Genomic DNA, 19,971 nt, shown 5'->3' on the forward strand with positions numbered 1-19,971 from the left:
CTCCGCCAGTTGCACGCCCGCCGTTGGCGGTGCCTCGACATTAGTCGAGCTCGACGACATCACGGTAACTAAGCCGCTCGGTCATGACTTCATCTCCTTGCCTTTGACTAGGCATCCCTGATGCCCTACATGTTTTTGCAGGCGCCGCCGACGTTCCGTGCACTCTCCTGCACTTCGTGGGCGGCGAATTGGTCGATGTCGCCAAGGGCAGAATCGTTCAACCGGGCAACCCCGTGTTCCACGGTAATCCGATGCCACCCACCGTGTATAGGGTTGAACTGGTTCGGGTGCTGCCAGGCTACGACGAGTTGTTACCTCCGATTCGACCCGCTGGGGCCGACGAAGATGATGTGATGACCCTCAGCGCCTGCGTAAGCTGGCCCCTGCTTTGGCCGAAGAGCCAGATTCGTTTGAGGGTGGGGGACACCACCCCACAGACAAGACCACCAGTCGTGCCGGCGCCAAGCCATGGCAAGACCGCCACAATGCTACCGGACATGCCGGACATCCCTATGGCACAGGATCCGGACATGCATATGGCACAGGATCCGGACGACGACGACAATGACGATGGTACATTTACCAACGTTGATAAGTACTTTGCCGAACATGGGTACGGTGACGAATTCTGCGGGCCTCCTTCTCAAGAACCCAATCCTGAAAAAGACGACTGTGATCTAGCTGGTACCGCAGAGAAACCCAATTGCAACACGCGTTGTCTGGTGTTCAGTTCTCAGGAGACGCCTCCAGCCGCCGCCTCCACCGAGCCTCAGATAGCCGAGGTGCGAAATATTATCAGCCCCAACACGCTCAAGAAGGCGGTCTGTGAGCAGAACTCGATCCCATTACAGCAGATCAAGAAGAAGGGGCGGAAATGAAAGACTAATAAGAGCGCCGGTGTGAGCCAGCCGGCACCGAGTACGATCCGTGCTCAGGACAGGCCACCTTCACCTAAGGATATCTCGAGGAGGGTGCATGTGGCGGGTAGGGCGATGCTACCGACAAATATGCTCAATGCTGCAACCGGTGCTATGCGGAGTCAGCATGACAGTGTTCTTTCTTTGGAGAAGCGGCGTCTCTCCCAGAATGATGTGGCATACCTGGTTTACGTGGCCAAGGTGCCAGAGGGCAAGGGCTTTGTGGATAGCGCCATCGGGGGTACGATCGTCCTGCGGTTTGATGACATCTTTGCTATGTTTAACCTTCATCCACTGCACTACACCTTGGTTCGGCTGTTTTCACTGAGTATGGAGATGCGGATCATTAGAGACAAGACCCCAGACATCGGGATAGTCGACCCCTTCTACATGCATGCCAAGATCTTGGGCAGCGCTGGGGACCGATAAGTCGCGAGTTCACACCTCGAAGGCGTCATTCTGGCAAACCCAGATACGGATAACTTCCTCGTGCCTTACTTTCCCGAGTAAGTCATCCCCTCACCGCCCCATAACATATGATTTCTTAGATTCCGATCGTTCTTTTTTTTCTAACACGGAATGCTTTGTGCAGTGACACACATTGCACACTCATCCTCTTAAGCCCGAAATATTCCATGGCCACGTATTTCGACCCGGACTGTGACTCCAAGATAGACTACACAAATATCAAGAAAGTTCTTGATGATGCTCTCCCCGGCTACGCCACATCTGGAGGCACCTTTAAGAGGCCAGTTCGTAGGTACGGCAAGCACGTGTTCACCCACAATACGACGTTCCCCTGCGTCAAGCAGCCGCCTGGCAGTCAGAAGGATGCCTACTACGCCCTCCATCACATGCGGGCGATCGTACGGGATCATAATGATCTTCTGCTACCAAATAATCTCAAAGATTGGGCTGCAAGCTTGGCGGCAATCCAGGACGCGGACATCAGACTAGAATTCTTTCGCATCCAGTTGGAGTTTGCAGAAATCATCCATCAAGATGTCCTTCGTACCTCGGGGCAGTTCTACCTCAGATATCAACCGTCCAACAGTGAGATAGACACAACGCTACAAATGCAGGCTGACAACGCCCGCGACTTCATGACCATCACGAAAGACGGCTGCTTCATCCACGCTCCAGTCCCATGAGTCGAGTCGAAAGTAGTGATGCTATGTGTAGTTCTGAAACATCGATTAGCTCATGTTGTAATTAAACTTTAATGAACTTGTATGTCTCTTTGGTTTGGACAATCGTTCAACTTAGATGTAATCGATGCTATTTATTAGTAGGACCATGAATTGTGCTATTAATGTCTTGCTTTCTCTTCCGATCCTTTTGTTGCATACTTATATATTGCTTATGTATTGTCTGTGAATTGCTACTAACGTTTTGTTTGGCTAGTGCATAGAGATGCGTCGTATGTCGTGTACAAGGGTAAGGTTCCCGGAGTCTACGACGACTAGGAGGAGTGTCGAAGACAGGTTCATCGTTTCAGCGGTAACAGTTACAAAGGGTACACCACTAGGGCGGAGGCGGAATCTAGATACGCGCGCTATCTAGCGGGAGAGAGGAGGGAGCATTGGAGGAACCGGATGAAGACCAGTTTCATCGCGATGATGCTCATCGTGATGACCGCAGCTCTCTTCTATGTGACGGTAGTTTAGATGATTGATATCGACTTGTATTGTGAAGACAAACTCGCTACTCGCGGTCTCGAGACTTGTAATGTTCTATCTTTGTTCGGTCTTTTGAATTCGGAGACTAATATGATGAATTGTATTCGGAGACTAATCTTCTATTGTATTCGATGAATCTGTTGTTGCTGTGTGGTGCTGTCTATATTCTGTCCAATAATATATTCTGTAACCTGTGCAAATATCACAAAAAAAATAATCCCTAATATTCATACTAATGGTGCACCACTCAGCACTCTAATGGCGCACTGCAGAAAGGATACTAATGACGCATCACCCCCAAGTGCGCCATTAGTATGCCAAAGCACATGGATAAATATGGCCCCCTGGGAGGCATACTAATGGCGCACGTTGGGCTATACTAATGGCGCACTACGTGGTGTGCCATTAGTATACCAGATACTAATGATGCACCAGTGGTGCGCCATTAGTATTTAATACTAATGGCGTGGTGCTAGTAGTGCGCCATTAGTAGGCAAAACTGGTGCGCTACTAGCGGGCCTTTTCCTAATAGTGCCCCCCCTGTCCCGGGCAGCCCCAAACTTCCTTTGCGATCGGGCGGTTCCAGGGCAGGTGTTGGGCCATCTCGAGGTTGTCGACACATAACTGACAGAAGTAGGTGTTAGGCCAACCTCGTCGCTGGAGACGGTCATTGGTCCAGATACGGTTTTTTAACAGTAGCCAGGAGAACGTTTTGATCTTCCCCGGTGCCCATGATTTCCAGATGATGTCGTTGAAGTCAGACCGAAGCCTGCCTTGGAATTGCATTGCATATGCAGAGCTCGTCGTGTATTCTCCTTTGGCCTCCTGGTTCCAGCGTATCGCGTCCCGCATGCCAACTTTGAACGCCGTTGCCACTGCACTGGTATGTCGGTTCAGACTGATGAACTCGTGCATAAGTGGTTGGACGTTGTCGTGCATCAAATCTTGTATCCAAGTGGCATCCCGCATCGCCTCATGTAATGTCATGTTCTTGCGCATGGAGTGTTTGAAGAGGGCAGGGTAGGTATGTGCGAGTGTACTTCATCCAAGCCATGATGAGTGCTAGAAAACATATTTGAAAAACTAAGGTTACTTCCATGATTTAAGTTTTCATGAAATTTTTGTAGAGGTATATTTTACAAAAAATCCTTACTAAGCATAACTAGCATGGTAGCAAACAAATATTGTTTCTCTAATCAGAAGGAGACAATACATCATTTATTTATGGCATGTGCATTTACTACCTTGATATCGCATGCGATTAATGTTCACTACTTTGGAAACTGGTTGGTGATATTCATCATAAGCTGAAGAGCCAGATCCGTGTGGGAGTTTGTCATTCTCGCAACATGGAATTTCCAGAATGAATGTGTTTTTAATAGATCATCTATTCTAAATTTCTTACGAGTTATTTAGAGGGCTACGTCTTCAATGTGTATGTCATTATCACTGCATCATGTGGACATGCGGGCGCTTATGATCTCTCGATGCAGCCAGCTAGAATCGGTTGCGCATAGTTTACTCAAGCAGCTTGGGTGGCAAACCTCACGTACATTATGTGGATGAACTGTGTAATCTCAGATTCAATCTATTGCGGTCGTGATTTCTTTTTATTTGTTTTGCTGTCTGGAACTTGGTGACTTGAATTGATTCATATTTAATAAATTGGTTGTGTGTATCTTGTAATGCAAAGGCCGAGATAATCCACTTTTCAGAAGAAGATGAAACTTAACAAAGCTCAAACTAAATTTAACCTAAATCGAACTAAAATTAGGCGAGTACCGAATGGTGACCACACATGGCCTCTGAGGCCAATGGCACCTCTGTCGTCGTCGCACGAGCCGTCGTCCGCTCCTCCGTACTCATCGTCATCCGAGCCACCATCGTTGTCAACGCGCCAATGGCGGAAGGCCCGCCAGGTGCTGCGGCATCCCTGCCTGTCGGGCGCCCTCGCAGCACAGACACTCCGCCGGATCGTCCATCGCCTCTCATTGCTTCTCTTTGGTGGCGTGGGCGGCTGGCTGAAGGCGGTGTTCTCGGACTCCGCCAATCCCACTTTTAGGAGCTGGTTGCTGAGCCAATGGCAGGCGTCCTACTCGACAGTTGTCTTGAACTGCCAGACTACCCAAACCTCCAAGAGCGCGGGGTCCATGCACACCGGCACTGGGACAACATGGACCTTCGTGAATGCCACCATGTTTGCCACATCATGTTGCTCTGGGCATGACTCCTCTGCCTCGGCTTTGTTCTTGGATAACGAGGCACCGACGCCTTTGAGGTAGTAGTATAAGCGCGGCTAGCGACGGGGCAGAGACTGGGGCTCCTCCTCCTTCATGATGGGATGACCATACGCCACTGGTTGCCCGGCTAGGGATGCAGCAGGGGCAGGGCTCCTTCTTCATGCAATGTCAATTTGGATGTTGTGGTTGTGCGGAGGGGACAATAGCTTGGCCTTCATTCAGCATTTGTTTTGGATGTTGTCTCGCTACGAGGAGAGGAGGGCACACATCGGACCCTACTACGTCTTGATCTTGCGTTGGTTTTCCTTGAAGAGCAAAGGGTGATGCAGCAATAGTAGCGTAAGTATTTCTCTTAGTTTTTGAGAACCAAGATATCAATCCAGTAGGAGGCTCCTCAAAAGTCCCACGCACCTACACAAACAAACAAAGAACTCACAACCAACGCAATAAAGGGGTTGTCAATCCCTTCATGGCCACTTGCGAAAGTGATATCTGATAGAGATAGTATGATAAGATAAATATATTTTTGGTATTTTATAATATAGATGCAAAAAAGTAAAGATGCAAATAAAAGTAGATTGAAAGCTTAAAAGATAGACCCGGGGGTCATAGGTTTCACTAGTGGCTTCTCTCAAGATAGCATAAGTATTACTGTGGGTGAACAAATTACAGTCGAGCAATTGATAGAAAAGCGAATAATTATGAGATTATCTAGGCATGATCATGTATATAGGCATCACGCCCGTGACAAGTAGACCGACTCCTGCCTGCATCTACTACTATTACTCCACACATCGACCGCAATCCAGCATGCATCTAGAGTATTAAGTTCATAAGAACAGAGTAACGCATTAAGAAAGATGACATGATGTAGAGGGATAAGCTCAAGCAATATGATATAAACCCCATCTTTTTATCCTCGATGGCAACAATACAATACGTGCCTTGCAACCCTTTCTGTCACTGGGTAAGGACACCGCAAGATCGAACCCAAAGCTAAGCACTTCTCCCATGGCAAGAAAGATCAATCTAGTAGGCCAAACCAAACTGATAATTCGAAGAGACTTGCAAAGATAACTCAATCATACATAAAAGAATTCAGAGGAGATTCAAATATTTCTCATAGATAAACTTGATCATAAACCCACAATTCATCGAATCTCGACAAACACACCGCAAAAAGAGTTTACATCAAATAGATCTCCACAAGAGAGGGGGAGAACATGGTATTGAGATCCAAAAAGAGAGAAGAAGCCATCTAGCTAATAACTATGGACCCGAAGGTCTGTGGTAAACTACTCACAACTCATCGGAGGGGCTATGGTGTTGATGTAGAAGCCCTCCTTGGTCGATTCCCCTCCTCCAAGATGGGATCTCGCGGATACAGAAGGTTACGGCGGTGGAAATGGTTATTCATTGGCTCCCTGGATGTTTTCGGGGTACGTGGGTATATATAGGAGAAAGAAGTACGTCGGTGGCCGCTCGAGGGGCCCAGGAGTGAGCGCGCCCTCCTATCTCCTGGCCGCCTCGATTGCTTCTTGACTTGCACTCCAAGTCCTCTGGATCACGTTCGTTCCAAAATCACGCTCCAGAAGGTTTCATTCTTTTTGGACTCGGTTTGATATTCCTTTTCTTCGAAATACTGAAATAGGCAAAAAAATAGCAATACAGGTTGGGCCTTCGGTTAGTAGGTTAGTCCCAAAAATGATATAAATGTGTAAAATAAAGCCCATAAACATCCAAAAGAGGTAATATAATAGCATGGAACAATCAAAAATTATAGATACGTTGGAGACGTATCAGACCCTGGTCAATCAACGACCAGTGGAGTGCCTCCTCCACCCGCGTCGTGAACTTGTCCTCCATCTGGGCAGTCGCGGTAGCGTGGGCGGTTTCACCTCCTCATCCGAGGAGATCTCCACCTTGATGAAGGCATTTGAAGCCATGGACGACAAGGTGCCACCCGACGATTGTGGGCGACGATGTGACCTGGACTATAAGCTCCCATCAGATTAGTCTCCTGGCACGGCAGCGGCCAGCCGGAGCGGTAGCCGCCCAGCAACCACCACACCCGGGTCTTCTCGCCCTTCGTCTTCTTGCCCATCACAGCCAGAGGTGTGGTTGTGTGCGGCGGCCAGTAGATGTGTGGAACAGGAGGAGAAATGTGCATGTAGGGTTTGCGGACGAGGAGGCCGGGCGGCTTTGAAGTTGGAGTAGGCTCCTCGGTCGCTGCACCCGCGTGAATGCGGGTAGCTAAAGTAGGCTTCTGGATTGCCATGTCGGTCAAGTCGTTTGTGAATGTAGTGCATGTAGGCGGTCGGCCAAGCCCGGGGGATTATAGAACGAACACGGTGGGAGAGGGGTTTTGAGTGGGTTTGAGAGGGTTTTTTTCGTGAATACGCAAAGCTTGCATATCATTTCATTGATAGAATAAATTAGAAAGAGTACATGAAGGGTACAACGCAATACACGAACGCAAGAAGGCGTGGACATGGTGCACTGAGCAAAGAGAAAGGGGATGCTCGGTCCGAACAGAGGGTACAACACGGCTAAACCCAACATGCCCCGAAGTAGAGGGGCAGCCCGAAACCACCACAACAGCCAATATCACCAGAGCCAACCACGGGGACACCGCGAGCAATCAAAGATGGCGCCTTCAAGAAGGAGAACGACAGTGTCACGCGGTCCGAAGAACCGGACCAAGGGTTTCCCCTGAGCTCGAAGAGGGGCGTAGATGAAGGCCATGGCAGCGCCTCCAAGAAGGAAAACGACACCTGCGGGTGTCGCCGTTGCCAGCATCGGCAAGCCGAGCAGGGCTTTCGCCCTGGCCTGAATCCAAGCAATCCCATAGCCGCCGAGTCGGAAGTCTGAAGATGACCAAGTCGTGCCGCCGACCAGAACCGCCGCCTCAGGAAGGGGGCGTGGGGCTGCACTTGTCACCGAAGGACGTCATCGGACGCCGCCGAACACGAGCAATGAATCAGGCACAAGGCAAGGCGTGGAGTGGAGGTGGACATGGTCGGGAAGGCAGCAGGGCAGAGAGAACCGACGCAGGGGACGTGACACCAGTGGGCAATGCCAGCGAGCAAGGAACTGGAAGGCGCAGATCCGAGCCGCTGGGGCCACTGTCGTCAGGACATCGGCGAGCCGAGGTAGCCGGAAGGAACGCAGCTATCGGGTCGCCGGGCCGAAACCGCACCGGTAGAGGACGCCGGTAGAACGGTGGGCACTGGAAGACGCAGGTCCAAAAACACCGGGTTGGAGCAGCGGCGGCAAAAGGCCCTGCGTGGTCACACGCGCCCACCACACCACCAGGTCGGCACACAGTTGCCGCCGGGATCGACCACATGACCTCAACACCACCAAAACCGGAGCCAACAGCCAACACCATAACTCAAAGGCAGACGCCGCCGGGGACGAATCGACCCACCTACACGAGGCAGACACGCAGAGCCCCGACCAGCAAGGCGCCGACCCGCCCGAAAAGACTGTGCCTGCACCCCGGCCAGCAGCAGCAACGCAGCAGAGGAGCTGGGCTGCGCCGCCAGGGGATAGCAGGAGAGCAGCAGCAGGCCGTAGCCGGGCACGCCGGCCCGCCCGAAACGGCTGCGCCTGCACCCCGGCCGGCAGCAGCACTCGCAGCAGAGGAGCTGGGCCGCGCCGTCGGGGAATTGCAGGGGAGCAGCAACAGGGCCGAAGCCGGACATCAGGGGAAGACCACCATGGTGCAGCGACACCAGACGGCGAGGGGAAAAGCAGCAGCCGGAGGGGACGCCCGAGACGCGCGGCCGGATCTCGGGGAGAGGGGGGCGCAGCACCAGCGCCGCGGGAGGACGGATCCGCCCCGCCGCCACCATCCCCGGGCTCAGCACGGCTTAGCCGGCGAGCCCTCCGCAGCGGCGACGCGAGGGGAGGGTCGCGGAGGGGCCGCTGGTGGCGGCGGCTAGGGTTTCCCCCATGTCGCCGCGGGAGGGGCGACCAAATCTATTTTGAATAGTGTAGTTTTTCACACTATTCATGTTTTTGTCTTTATTGACACTATTCATGCTGATTTGTTTTTTTTTTCTCAATGTACAATTTAATTCTGATCTGATTTTTTTAGAGTTTGTAGACACATGTGGTGCGGACATCCACGATTCTTTTTCGGAATTTTTTGAATCATTTAAATTTGTTTTTTAATTGGTATAACGGCGCATATAAGTGATGGTATAACCTGATATTCTCTCGGTGTTGGGTGGCTAAATCGCTCTTATCATATGCCACGTGACCTTTCAGGTTTTTATTTCTTTATTAGAACTCGGTTTTATTTCCTTAGGGCAAGACCTTTCAGGATTTGGATAGCCAGCAAAATGAAAATTCGGACAGAAGTTTCTCCGTATTGTCTTCGATTGGCATCTGCAACTGTCCAGAGGAATTTGGTGCCCTCCGCTTGACCTCCGCCTGGTCACTCCTTACGTGGAGATTCCTCATGCTTCGCTTATAAAAATAGATGGATGGTAATCACGTATCACACCCGCGTCATTGGCTAATTTTTTAATGGCGGAACGATTGGCTTCTTGAATAATGTTGTCCCGGCAAATCCAGCTTTAGAATCCACGCCCTCGGCTCTTCTCGCGGCGGAGACCACACGACGTTCGTATCAGACAGAAATTTCCAAGAGGACTGGGCGGTGTGCCTACCGACACAAGCTACGGCCTTCACCGGTTCGACATGCCGTCTGCGTGCCGCGGCCGGTTTTCTCCGTCGCCTCTCCCAGTTGCGGCCGCGCCGGCCAGAAAAGCGGACAACCACAGCTCGGATGTGACCATCGGAGCTGTACAACTCCTGTACAGCCCTATGTCATTCGATACGCCATTGTCCTTTGCCCAAGAAACAGATCCTAGATAATATATGCCCCTTTGACTACGGATCTACCTCGACCGCCGGAATTCACGCCAGATGTATTTTTCTTTGGGCGCCCGGCCGGCCCCAGCCTTTCGATACGTTCTGTTCCAGCCGTCGGATCTTAGTCAATCTTCTTCTTCTTCCTCACGTATACCTCCAGTACCAGAAAATGTCAGGAAGAAGTCCCATGGCTACGCGCCCTGCCCTCGGGCCAGGGGCGGCGCTAGGGGTATTCTTGGATCTTCATATGAATCCCCATATTTTTTTACAAAACAGTGTTGATTTTGGTAAAAGAGGGACAATTTTCAAAAAATAACAATGATATTGACAAAATGAATACACATGAATACCCGGTTGCAAATTCCTGGAGTCGCCATTGCTCGGGCACATGTGCTTGCCGGCCACCTCGTGCCACCCTGTGTTCGCCCTCGGCCACGCGCGCTCGCCCGTCTTCCATCGTCACCGAGGAAGATGCCTTGCTGGTCACAAAAGCTTGGCCGTTATCGCCGCAACAATTTTTTTTGTCGCATGTAGCAAACGCGGACGACGATTACAATAGAAATTGCCGTTGCCTCGGTTGTAAGTCGCCAATGTGCGCCGCGAGGGATGCCGCCGCCTCCCACGCCCGGCACGTCGCGTCATACTTGTGTCGGACAATGCTCATGCATTTCACCTCCACCTTGGCGCGCCAACAAAGCGGTTAAGCATTCGTCACCGTGTTCGGACGCTAGACGGACCTTACCGCCTTCGATGAGGCAGCGGCGGCACGCCTCACGCCGGGTCCATGCGCCATTTGGGTGGACGCAATGGATTCTCAATAGAAGGATCCTTGTCCATCGACCTCCTCCCGGGAGTGGCGTAGTGCAAGGCGGACGACCACCTCCTCCTCGAGGCCGTGTGGGACGAGCTCCTGGTCAAGAGGGACTCGGGCCCGCCATGCTGGAAAAGGTAGAGATCGTCAGATGGGAGCTTGTGGGCGCAGGGGAGTGGATACAAGTGGAATGCGGCTAGAGTTTCGTCTGGAGCACGGACAAGGTTCAATTCGTGTGGGGTTGGGTGGGCAGAGTGGACCGGATTTCACGTGGCGCCTGCATCCACGTGTGTCCGGGCGTTCCCATATTCGCCCCAGATATGGCAAGATATGGGGGTTGCCGATCAATCTGGGTGTTTGGACCAGATATGGGGCGTCCGGTTGAGTGGCATATTTTAGTCTGAACATTGGCCAGGCAGCCCGCCTGGGCGTTTGGGTTGTGTATGGGAGGTCTGATTGTAGATGCTCTTAGGTTAGTTGCACGGCGACCATGGTGGCCACTAATGGTTAGTCTTTTCTCCAACTAGAACAACTTAGAGCATCTACAACCGGACTCCTCAACCCCGCATCAAACGTCTAGGCGGACGGCTCGGTCAGTGACCGATAAAAAATAATACCTAGGCGAACGCCTTAAATAGGCCTGAAATGTAGGGGCTAACTAGCGCCCTTCATATCCAGCCCAGATGTAGGGTGGATACTAGATCGTTGATGACGCGTGTTGCTGCGCCTGTCTATTTTGTCTTTTAGTTATTAAGTATATAGAGTAATTTGTAATTTTTTTTGCAATGCTTTGAAGTATCATGCTTTCTTGTAGCTTGTGCTTGTCTTCTTCATTTAAAAAGAATAGTGGTATGTAACTGAATAAGAATCTTTTAGGCTATCGAGAAAGTAGTGCTATGAGATTTTTTTCTTTCTTTTTTATTAGGTCGGATATACTTGTTTTGAGCTTGGGTTTTTAATTGTGTGCTTTGAATTAGGACGACTGATACATGTTTTGTGAAAGTTCATGGCATCTTTTGGCTTACAGTGTCTCTAAGTGTAGTGTTTTGAATTAGCATGGTTCAAGGATATATGTCTTTGATAGATCATGGACTCTTTTGGCTCAAGATGGCATGGTTAGCACGCCCCTCTATTCTTTTGATAGTGGTATAAAGTATTCAACGTACATATGGTATGAAACATGAAAATTAAAATACGGATAAAGTTGCTTGGGGTCCAGTAACAACATTAAATTTAACTTCCTATATCAATAAAAAAATAGCACACTTTTTTGAAGGATAATATGACTTGTTCCGTGCACGGAAATGCGTGACAGAACATACAGTATGATAAATTTGTCTAAATAACTGATAATTGTAAGTATAAGATGAAATGTATGCAGCCTACATAAGAGGCTAATAAAATAGGTCTCTATTAGTCAAGGTCAAGAGGTTGCATTACAATCGTGCGATGTAACTCCCAACACGTAGGTAGGAGATATTGGAAACACCGCACTCGACACCTCTCTAGTCTCTACTAAACCAGAATGTGTGCATCTTCATTACTTTTTATGTTAACCTGCACACCCTTAGCTTGGTAATAGCCTTAGTTGTCTTGTTTTCTTGTTTTCATAATCACCCTCGCAATTGAAGATCTGTTGGTCGATACGTTTTCAGATCCTCGACGACATCTCAATCTCTACCGGCAATCACTGGTAGGCTTGAAACAGACGACGCCATAGTCCTTCCATGCAAGCTATAGCTTCCAGAGACTGCTTCTTTGCATTATCAACGTGTACACTAGTTTGGTAGTTTGATGTGTAAGGATGAAATGAATCATCATTTCATATGCGAAAAAAGATGTATAGTTCCATCTCATTGTTACGACAATTCCAACTAATGCGACGATATTGGACACAACTCTCAAGTGAGTGATACACATTCACTTCTAAATAACTTTCGGACATTACCCCCCCCCCCCCTCTTCTAGTACTCGTGAAGAAATCACTTCATGGTATACTTGACGAGAGAAGGAACAACTGGCAAGAAGGTGTTGCATATCCTTAGGAACCTGGTCGCATAACACACACCACTCTTCACGAGGAAGGTCACTACTAGCAAGACGGTCCGCGTTTCAACATCGATCTTGTAGGGCTAGTTAGGTGAACAATTTGATGCAGAGAGGCGCCAGGTCTCTAATTGGTGCCCCAATGGGTGTCCGGGTGAAGCCTTGAAAGAGGCCAAGGTAGCACAATTTGGTAGAATAGATACCAGAATCTGTCCAATGCAATCACAGCGTGTTCGAACCGTCGGTGAGTCGAATGTGGCAGAGTTGGCACCAAAGCCCCACAAATTACACCAAGGCGCCGGGCTCAAGTGCACCATGAATATCTTGCACCTAGGCGCGATCGGCCAGCCCCTGGTGTACAATGCAGTCTCGGTGCCTCCGCTTAGGAATATGGGCGTAGACCAGCGGCGCCAACTCCGCGATAGACTTCCCATTAACCCACGGGCCAGTCCACGAGCTAACTTCGTGATAGACTTCCCATTAGCCCCCAGCGACCAAGAAGTCGATGCCCTGGAGAAATGGAGGGCCTCTGCATCAGCGGGAGGGGGGGGGGGGAGGTGACTCCATGAACAGGAGGGGTCAGTGCGTTTGCAGCCGGAGCCAGTGCATCAGCAAGGCCATCCTTGGGTGATGCAACCGAGGAAGTTTGGTCGCCAAGGAATTTAATGCTAAAATGTGCGGTAACTACTTGTAAGTCGTAATCAGCCCACATAAGCTTTGATATTGGGATGTTGTTTAACAGGTGACGTTGTTTCTGTTTTTAAAATAGAAAAGGGAACATATTTGGCACTAAAGTTTTTTGTGCTTAGGATATTAATAATTCCAAGTGAGTTGCAGAATCTTTTTCTTCCTCTTGAAATTAGGCAATCATTTACCTTTATCATTTTATAAATCCACTGGATAAATACTATAACTCCCCCACTCTTCCCTTATTTCAAATAAATCCTTATTACTCACTTTGTTTTTATTTACTGCACATATTAGCTTTGATTGAAGCCAAACTTAATAAAACTTGATCAAGTTTGCAGAAAACAATATGACCATTTAGAGTGATAAATTTATATGACGTGAAAATATATGCAATGATGAATCCAATGGTATTGATTTGGTGTTGTATATGTTACTAATATATTTTTCTACATACTTGTTGAAAGTATATAAATTTTGGCTTTAGACAGATCTAATATGGGGAGTAAATAAAAAGAGTACATTAGATAAAAAAATGAAGAAAAAGAATATTCTTCCTGAGCAGGGAATATCCCTCTGAATCAAGTGGAGCGTGACCGCGCGAGACATATGTCTTTTCCATAAACACCCCTACGTTTTCTTGGTTGTACAGGTTAGTAGCATCTTCCAGAACCCAAATTGCGCTCCAGCGGAAAGAAAGCGATGCCAAAAACATGACCACACCGCACTCAAGAGAGTGAGCCATAATTTGTCCATAGATTAATGTAGAGCAGTACGGATGCAGTACTATCCGAACTCAAGGCACAACAGCAGCAGCAGCAACTCTCTTCTCTTCATTTCTTTTCTGCCGTCGAAAAGAAAACCAAAACCATGGGCGGGCGGGCGGCCGTCCCGTGGACATTTTGGTCATCTTCCTTCATTGGTCTCAGGTGTTACCTCCACCTCGGCCGAGGGCAGGCGCTACTCCGACAGGTGCTACCTATCCACATCTCCATCTTTCTCCATCCCCCCTCCCCCCCCCCCGCTCCACACCCACCTTCCTCCGTACCTTCCCCCACCCCCAGCCACCACCGGTCGTCGCCTCTCCTCTCCCCCCCCGCCGCCCGGATCAGGAACGATCGCACCGTGCGGCCGCCTCCCGCCCCGCGCGCGGATCATCCTACCATGCTGAGGCGCTGCGCCCCATACCGACCCCACAGGGCCGCCGCCGCACCGCGCCTCCCGATCCCCGGCGGCCACCCCTACCTCGCCGTCCTCTCCTTCCTCTTCATCCCGACCTAAGCTCCAAGCCTCGCCGACAGGCCGGCCCTCGCCTGGTGTCTCTCTCGGCGCCGAGCTGCCTGCCTGCCTGCCTGGTGGAATCGTCAGCCGCTCCAATCGACCCCGCGATGAGCGAGGAGGAGGCGCAGAGGTACGGCGGCGGGACCGGCGGCGGGGGCGTCGGGGCGCTGTCCGTGGATCTGCTGGGCCAGGTGCTCGACCGCGTGCTGGAGCGGCGGGACCGCAAGGCTTGCCGCCTCGTCAGCCGCGCCTTCGCGCGCGCCGAGGCCGCGCACCGCCGGGTTCTGCGGGTGCTCCGCCGGGAGCCGCTCCCTCGCCTACTCCGCGCCTTCCCTGCGCTCGAGCGGCTCGATCTCTCAGCCTGCGCCTCGCTCGACGACGCGTCTCTTGCAGCCGCTTTGGCCGGCGCGGACCTCGGCACCGTCCGACAGGTCTGCCTGGCGCGGGCCAGCGGAGTGGGCTGGCGCGGGCTGGAAGCCCTGGTGGCCGCCTGCCCCAGGCTCGAGGCAGTCGATCTGTCGCACTGCGTCGGTGCTGGGGATAGGGAGGCTGCCGCGCTGGCCACGGCTTCCGGGCTGAGGGAGCTGAATCTGGAAAAGTGCCTGGGCGTCACTGACATGGGACTCGCCAAGGTAGCCGTGGGGTGCCCCAGACTGGAGAATCTGAGCTTCAAGTGGTGCCGTGAAATCTCTGACATCGGTGTCGATCTGCTTGTGAAGAAGTGCCGTGAGCTCCGCAGCCTTAACATCTCATACCTAAAGGTTATACTCCCATATGAGCTGTTGAACTCTTCGCTTTATGCAGTGGAAAGGTCTATGTTCGGCCGTTCGGGATAGGACTAGAACCCTTGATAAACAGGAGAAATGATGTGGCGACGAATACAGAGTAAAGTGGAACTTTGATGTTTATTGATTGCTTTTAGACCCAGAAGATGTCAAAGACATTTAGGGTATTGGACCATTGGACTTATTGGGTGGTTCATCCAGTTTAGAGATTGATGCATTTGTTAGGTGTCTTTTAGGGTACTATGGGTCAACTTATGCTAACACCTTTGGAAGAATGCCGCTGGAATAGGAAACATTCTTACATATCTGTTCTGTTAGCTAGCATATAGGCTTTTAGGAAAACTCGTAACCTCTTGGATCGCACTTTAGTTTCATCTTCCTTCCCAAGAAAAGTTCAAATTTGGTGCCAGATGGCAAAAGTACATTTGAAAAAATTGTACCGTGTCATAGGTACTGGTATGTATTGTAGGAGTTAGGTGGAAAAGATGGATTTTGACCTGGACTAGTTCTCGGTCCTTTTGACTAGGAAATTATGATGCGTTGGTTGAAGTTTACCTCCATATATGTTGAATCTGAATCTGTTAGACTTGACTCATTTTATGGAGTGCACTCATTATATCTTGGTGCACGTATTTTGGTCAACAACAACAAAGCCTTTTGTCCCAAGCAATTTGGGGTAGGCTAGAGATGAAACCCAACAGAAAACCGTGAGAACCCAAAAGAGAAGAGAGAAAGTAAAAGTAAACAAAATAAATCAAGGTTCTGGTACATGGATTACTGATTTCCATCATGCCATGAAGTCCTGTCAAGAACCAAATCCCTGGGTATATCCCAATCCTTCAAGCCTCTTTTTATCGCCTCCCCCCATATCAACTTTGGTTGCCCCTACCCCTCCTAGTATTTTCAATACTCTAAGAATAGTATTTTGGTCACTTAAGAGAAATTGTACTTTGGGTACTTCCCTACCCCTCCTGGTATTTTCAATACTCTAAGAATAGTATTTTGGTCACTTAAGAGAAATTGTATTTTGGGTACTTCTTCTGTCATGGAACTGAAAGGAACTGCATGTGTCGTGTCATTGTGCCATGCTGTTCAGTATTACTCCCTCCTTATCAAAATATAAGACTTTTTTTGACACTATCAAAAACTTTAGTATAATACCCTTTCCAGCCGACCCTTTTGGCATGCTGCTGCTGGAAAGGGGTCAGTTTGGGTAAAAAAAATCTTGGTAATTGAGTGGGGGAGACTAGGCAGAACCACAGGATAGACTACCCAAATGTACCTTTGGTCTTCATCTCTTGCAGTTTGTAAGAAATTGCACCATTAAATGGTTTGTCATATTATTGGTGACTTTGATGCATCTTAGGGAATGCTATTGGAATGAGTAGACATGGCTGCATCCATTTGGCATATGGTGTATGTTTTGGAATCCATGTTAACAAGTTTAATGCACGTCCAACGAAAATCTTAAATCGCCGAGGAAAGTTTTTTCCAACATAATTTTACTTCGACACATGGCACCATTGTAACGTGAGGACTGAGGAGGTATCCCTTTTAGGGGAAATTGTGAAGTCCTCATGCGTACAGAAAATATACTAATTTCTTGCGCTGTGATAATCTATATAATAATAATATGCTACTGAAAGGAAGTAGCATTTGTTAATCAATTAATGGTGCAATTTCTTACAAACCATTTAATAATATGCATCAAAGTATTAATGTGAGGAGTATAATCTAGTATTTTGTCAACATTTGGTTAGTTCTGAATTTCATCTACTACTGAAAGGAAGTAGCAGCAATTTAAACCTGAAAGTGTATATTTGTTTACTGCTGTTGGAAATTATCTCGATAATGGTTTGAACATACTCACGAGCAAATTGCTTCCTACTCAAGGTATTAGTTTGGTTCCATCTAAAATTTTGGAAATCACTTCTTTTTGTGAATTGTACATATGATTTAATTAATTTTCCTTTTCTGTTGCAGGTGAGCAATGAGTCCCTTAGATCAATATCGACACTTGAGAAGCTTGAGGAGTTGGCCATGGTTGCTTGCTCATGTATAGACGATGAAGGCCTGGAATTGCTTAGCAGAGGAAGTAACTCATTGCAGGTATATGGATTATTATTGTAGTCTCATGTAGGGATACTCTTGCATATTATCATGTCTTCCGTCACCTGAAATCATATGGCTTACTCTCTCGTCAAACATAGTATGTAGATAATGATTTTGTCTCATGCGCATTATCATGTCTTTGATCATCCGAAATTATTGCTTACTCTCTCGTCACACTTTAAACTGGATAGGTCTAGTGTGCATGTTTACCTGCAATTTTTACTGTTTGATTATTCTTTTACATCTTACCAAGCATCGATCCATTCTAAATATCGTCTTCCATTGCAGAGTGTTGATGTGTCAAGATGTGATCATGTGACTTCCCAGGGGTTAGCTTCACTGATAGATGGTCACAGTTTTCTCCAGAAGCTATATGCCGCAGATAGTTTGCATGTGAGTTGGTATTCCTAATTTTACTTGCTTTCCTGCACACATTGGCTGTACTTTTCGATAAAATGATGGCATGTTTTTGGGGGAGACTTGGCCCCCATGATGAACGAATGAATATATAATTGCTGATGATTATTGACCTTCTACTTAAATTTTGTAGGAGATTGGACAGCATTTTCTATCCAAGTTAGTAACACTGAAGGCAACCTTGACCGTGTTGAGACTTGACGGCTTTGAAGTGTCATGCTCTCTTCTTTCAGCGATTGGTGAAGGTTGTACCAACTTGGTTGAGATTGGACTAAGCAAATGCAACGGCGTTACAGATGAAGGCATCTCTTCGCTTGTAGCTTGCTGCAGCTACCTAAGGACAATTGATCTCACATGCTGCAATCTAGTCACAAACAATTCCCTTGATTCAATAGCTGACAACTGTAAGCTGCTTGAATGCCTCCGGTTGGAGTCCTGCTCTTCAATAAACGAGAAAGGACTAGAGAGAATTGCGAGCTGTTGCCCCAATCTAAAGGAGATAGATCTCACTGATTGTGGAGTGAATGACGAAGGTTTGTGATACTGCATACTGCATCTTTTTTCATCCAAGCATGTCCATGATTTGAGCATTGTCATATGAAGTTAACTCTCTTGCAGCGTTGCATCATTTGGCAAAGTGCTCTGAACTACTGATATTGAAATTAGGCCTGAGCTCAAGTATTTCGGACAAAGGCCTTGGTTTTATTAGTTCAAAGTGTGGAAAGCTCATTGAACTTGACCTCTATCGGTAATTTGATCTCCTTATTTGTTCTTTATAGGCTTCCAGGCATCTTCCATGCACAATAATAACTTGCATATTATGTTTCTATCCTAAAGCTGCAGTTCTATCACCGACGATGGGCTGGCAGCCTTAGCCAACGGCTGCAAGAAAATTAAGCTGCTGAACCTTTGTTACTGCAACAAGATAACTGATAGTGGTTTGAGCCACCTGGGCGCTCTGGAGGAGCTCACAAACCTTGAACTGAGATGCCTGGTCCGCATTACAGGCATCGGAATTTCTTCTGTTGTCATTGGCTGTAAGAGCCTGGTAGAACTTGACTTGAAGCGCTGCTATTCTGTCGATGATTCTGGCCTATGGGCTCTTGCCCGATATGCGCTAAACCTTAGACAGGTAAATGGTATGCAGAATTTAGCTTCTTCCTGTACAAGTTCTGACGAGGCAGGAATCTTATTAGTTTGTCCATATTCTGCAGCTTACCATATCATACTGCCAAGTTACTGGCCTAGGCTTGTGCCACCTGCTTAGCTCCCTGAGGTGCCTCCAGGACGTGAAGATGGTGCACCTCTCATGGGTTTCCATAGAAGGGTTCGAGATGGCTCTGAGAGCCGCTTGCGGGAGGCTGAAGAAGCTGAAGATACTCAGTGGTTTGAAGACCGTGTTATCCCCTGATCTGCTCCAGCTGCTGCAAGCCTGCGGCTGCCGCATCAGATGGGTCAACAAGCCTCTTGTCTACAAGGATGCCATCTGATCTGAGCTGTACATATTGTTCATCCGTTCCCCAAGTTTGTCATGGCTGCGTAGCTATGTTAGAAAATCCACAATAACTGCATGCCTTGTCAATGCCATCCCCGAGGTGTGGTCAAAGATTATGTTTGTGTTTGAACACCTTCTCGGCGTTCAGTGATGGTGAGTAAACATGGCATCTGCTGTCGAATACTCCCTCCGTATAAAATTATAAGACATTTTTCTAGGCTAGTTTAGCCTACAAAAGCATCTTACATTTTGGTACAGAGGTATTATATCGTATGTATAGTGAAGCTCTTTTGCATAATGGAGTTGTGCAAGTGGTGTACAGAGACGTAAAGAATGTAAAAGAGGGAGCCGAAAGTAGTTTGATCTTTTATGTTGTATATATACTGCCTCTCTTGGTTCTATCAGTCACTTGTTGACATATCCCATGAGGAAAAGAATATAATGCCAAATGTGAAGCATAATCGGTGAATGCTGATGTATCTTTTTAAATTTGATTTGACTGATCTCATCAATCGTCTGCTCTTGTGGTTTTAGAAAAGATATGATCCTACATTAATGTTCAGCTAAACAAGTCACAAACAGGATCGACAAAGAGAGCTGACAAAATTTAGCCATCT

At 48.4% G+C, this 19,971-nt stretch overlaps 1 protein-coding gene across 2 annotated transcripts; it reads left to right on the top strand.

Moving 5' to 3' along the window:
- The first annotated feature begins 14,312 nt into the window (after positions 1 to 14,312).
- Positions 14,313 to 19,731, top strand: LOC123110791 (F-box/LRR-repeat protein 3). 2 transcript variants are annotated; one of them, XM_044531397.1, is made up of 7 exons: positions 14,313 to 15,306; positions 17,314 to 17,439; positions 17,731 to 17,835; positions 17,993 to 18,392; positions 18,478 to 18,607; positions 18,703 to 18,991; positions 19,074 to 19,731. In XM_044531397.1, exons 1-7 carry the CDS (start codon positions 14,653 to 14,655, stop codon positions 19,347 to 19,349), a joined length of 1,980 nt encoding a protein of 659 aa, XP_044387332.1. In that variant the 5' UTR covers positions 14,313 to 14,652; the 3' UTR covers positions 19,350 to 19,731. The 2 variants fall into 2 exon arrangements, with proteins under 2 accessions (XP_044387332.1, XP_044387329.1); XM_044531394.1 differs by having other exon boundaries at positions 14,316 to 15,306; positions 18,697 to 18,991.
- The last annotated feature ends 240 nt before the right edge of the window (positions 19,732 to 19,971 follow it).

The sequence above is a fragment of the Triticum aestivum genome, chromosome 5B (genome assembly GCF_018294505.1).
Source record: "Triticum aestivum cultivar Chinese Spring chromosome 5B, IWGSC CS RefSeq v2.1, whole genome shotgun sequence".
Classification (NCBI taxonomy): Eukaryota; Viridiplantae; Streptophyta; class Magnoliopsida; order Poales; family Poaceae; genus Triticum; species Triticum aestivum.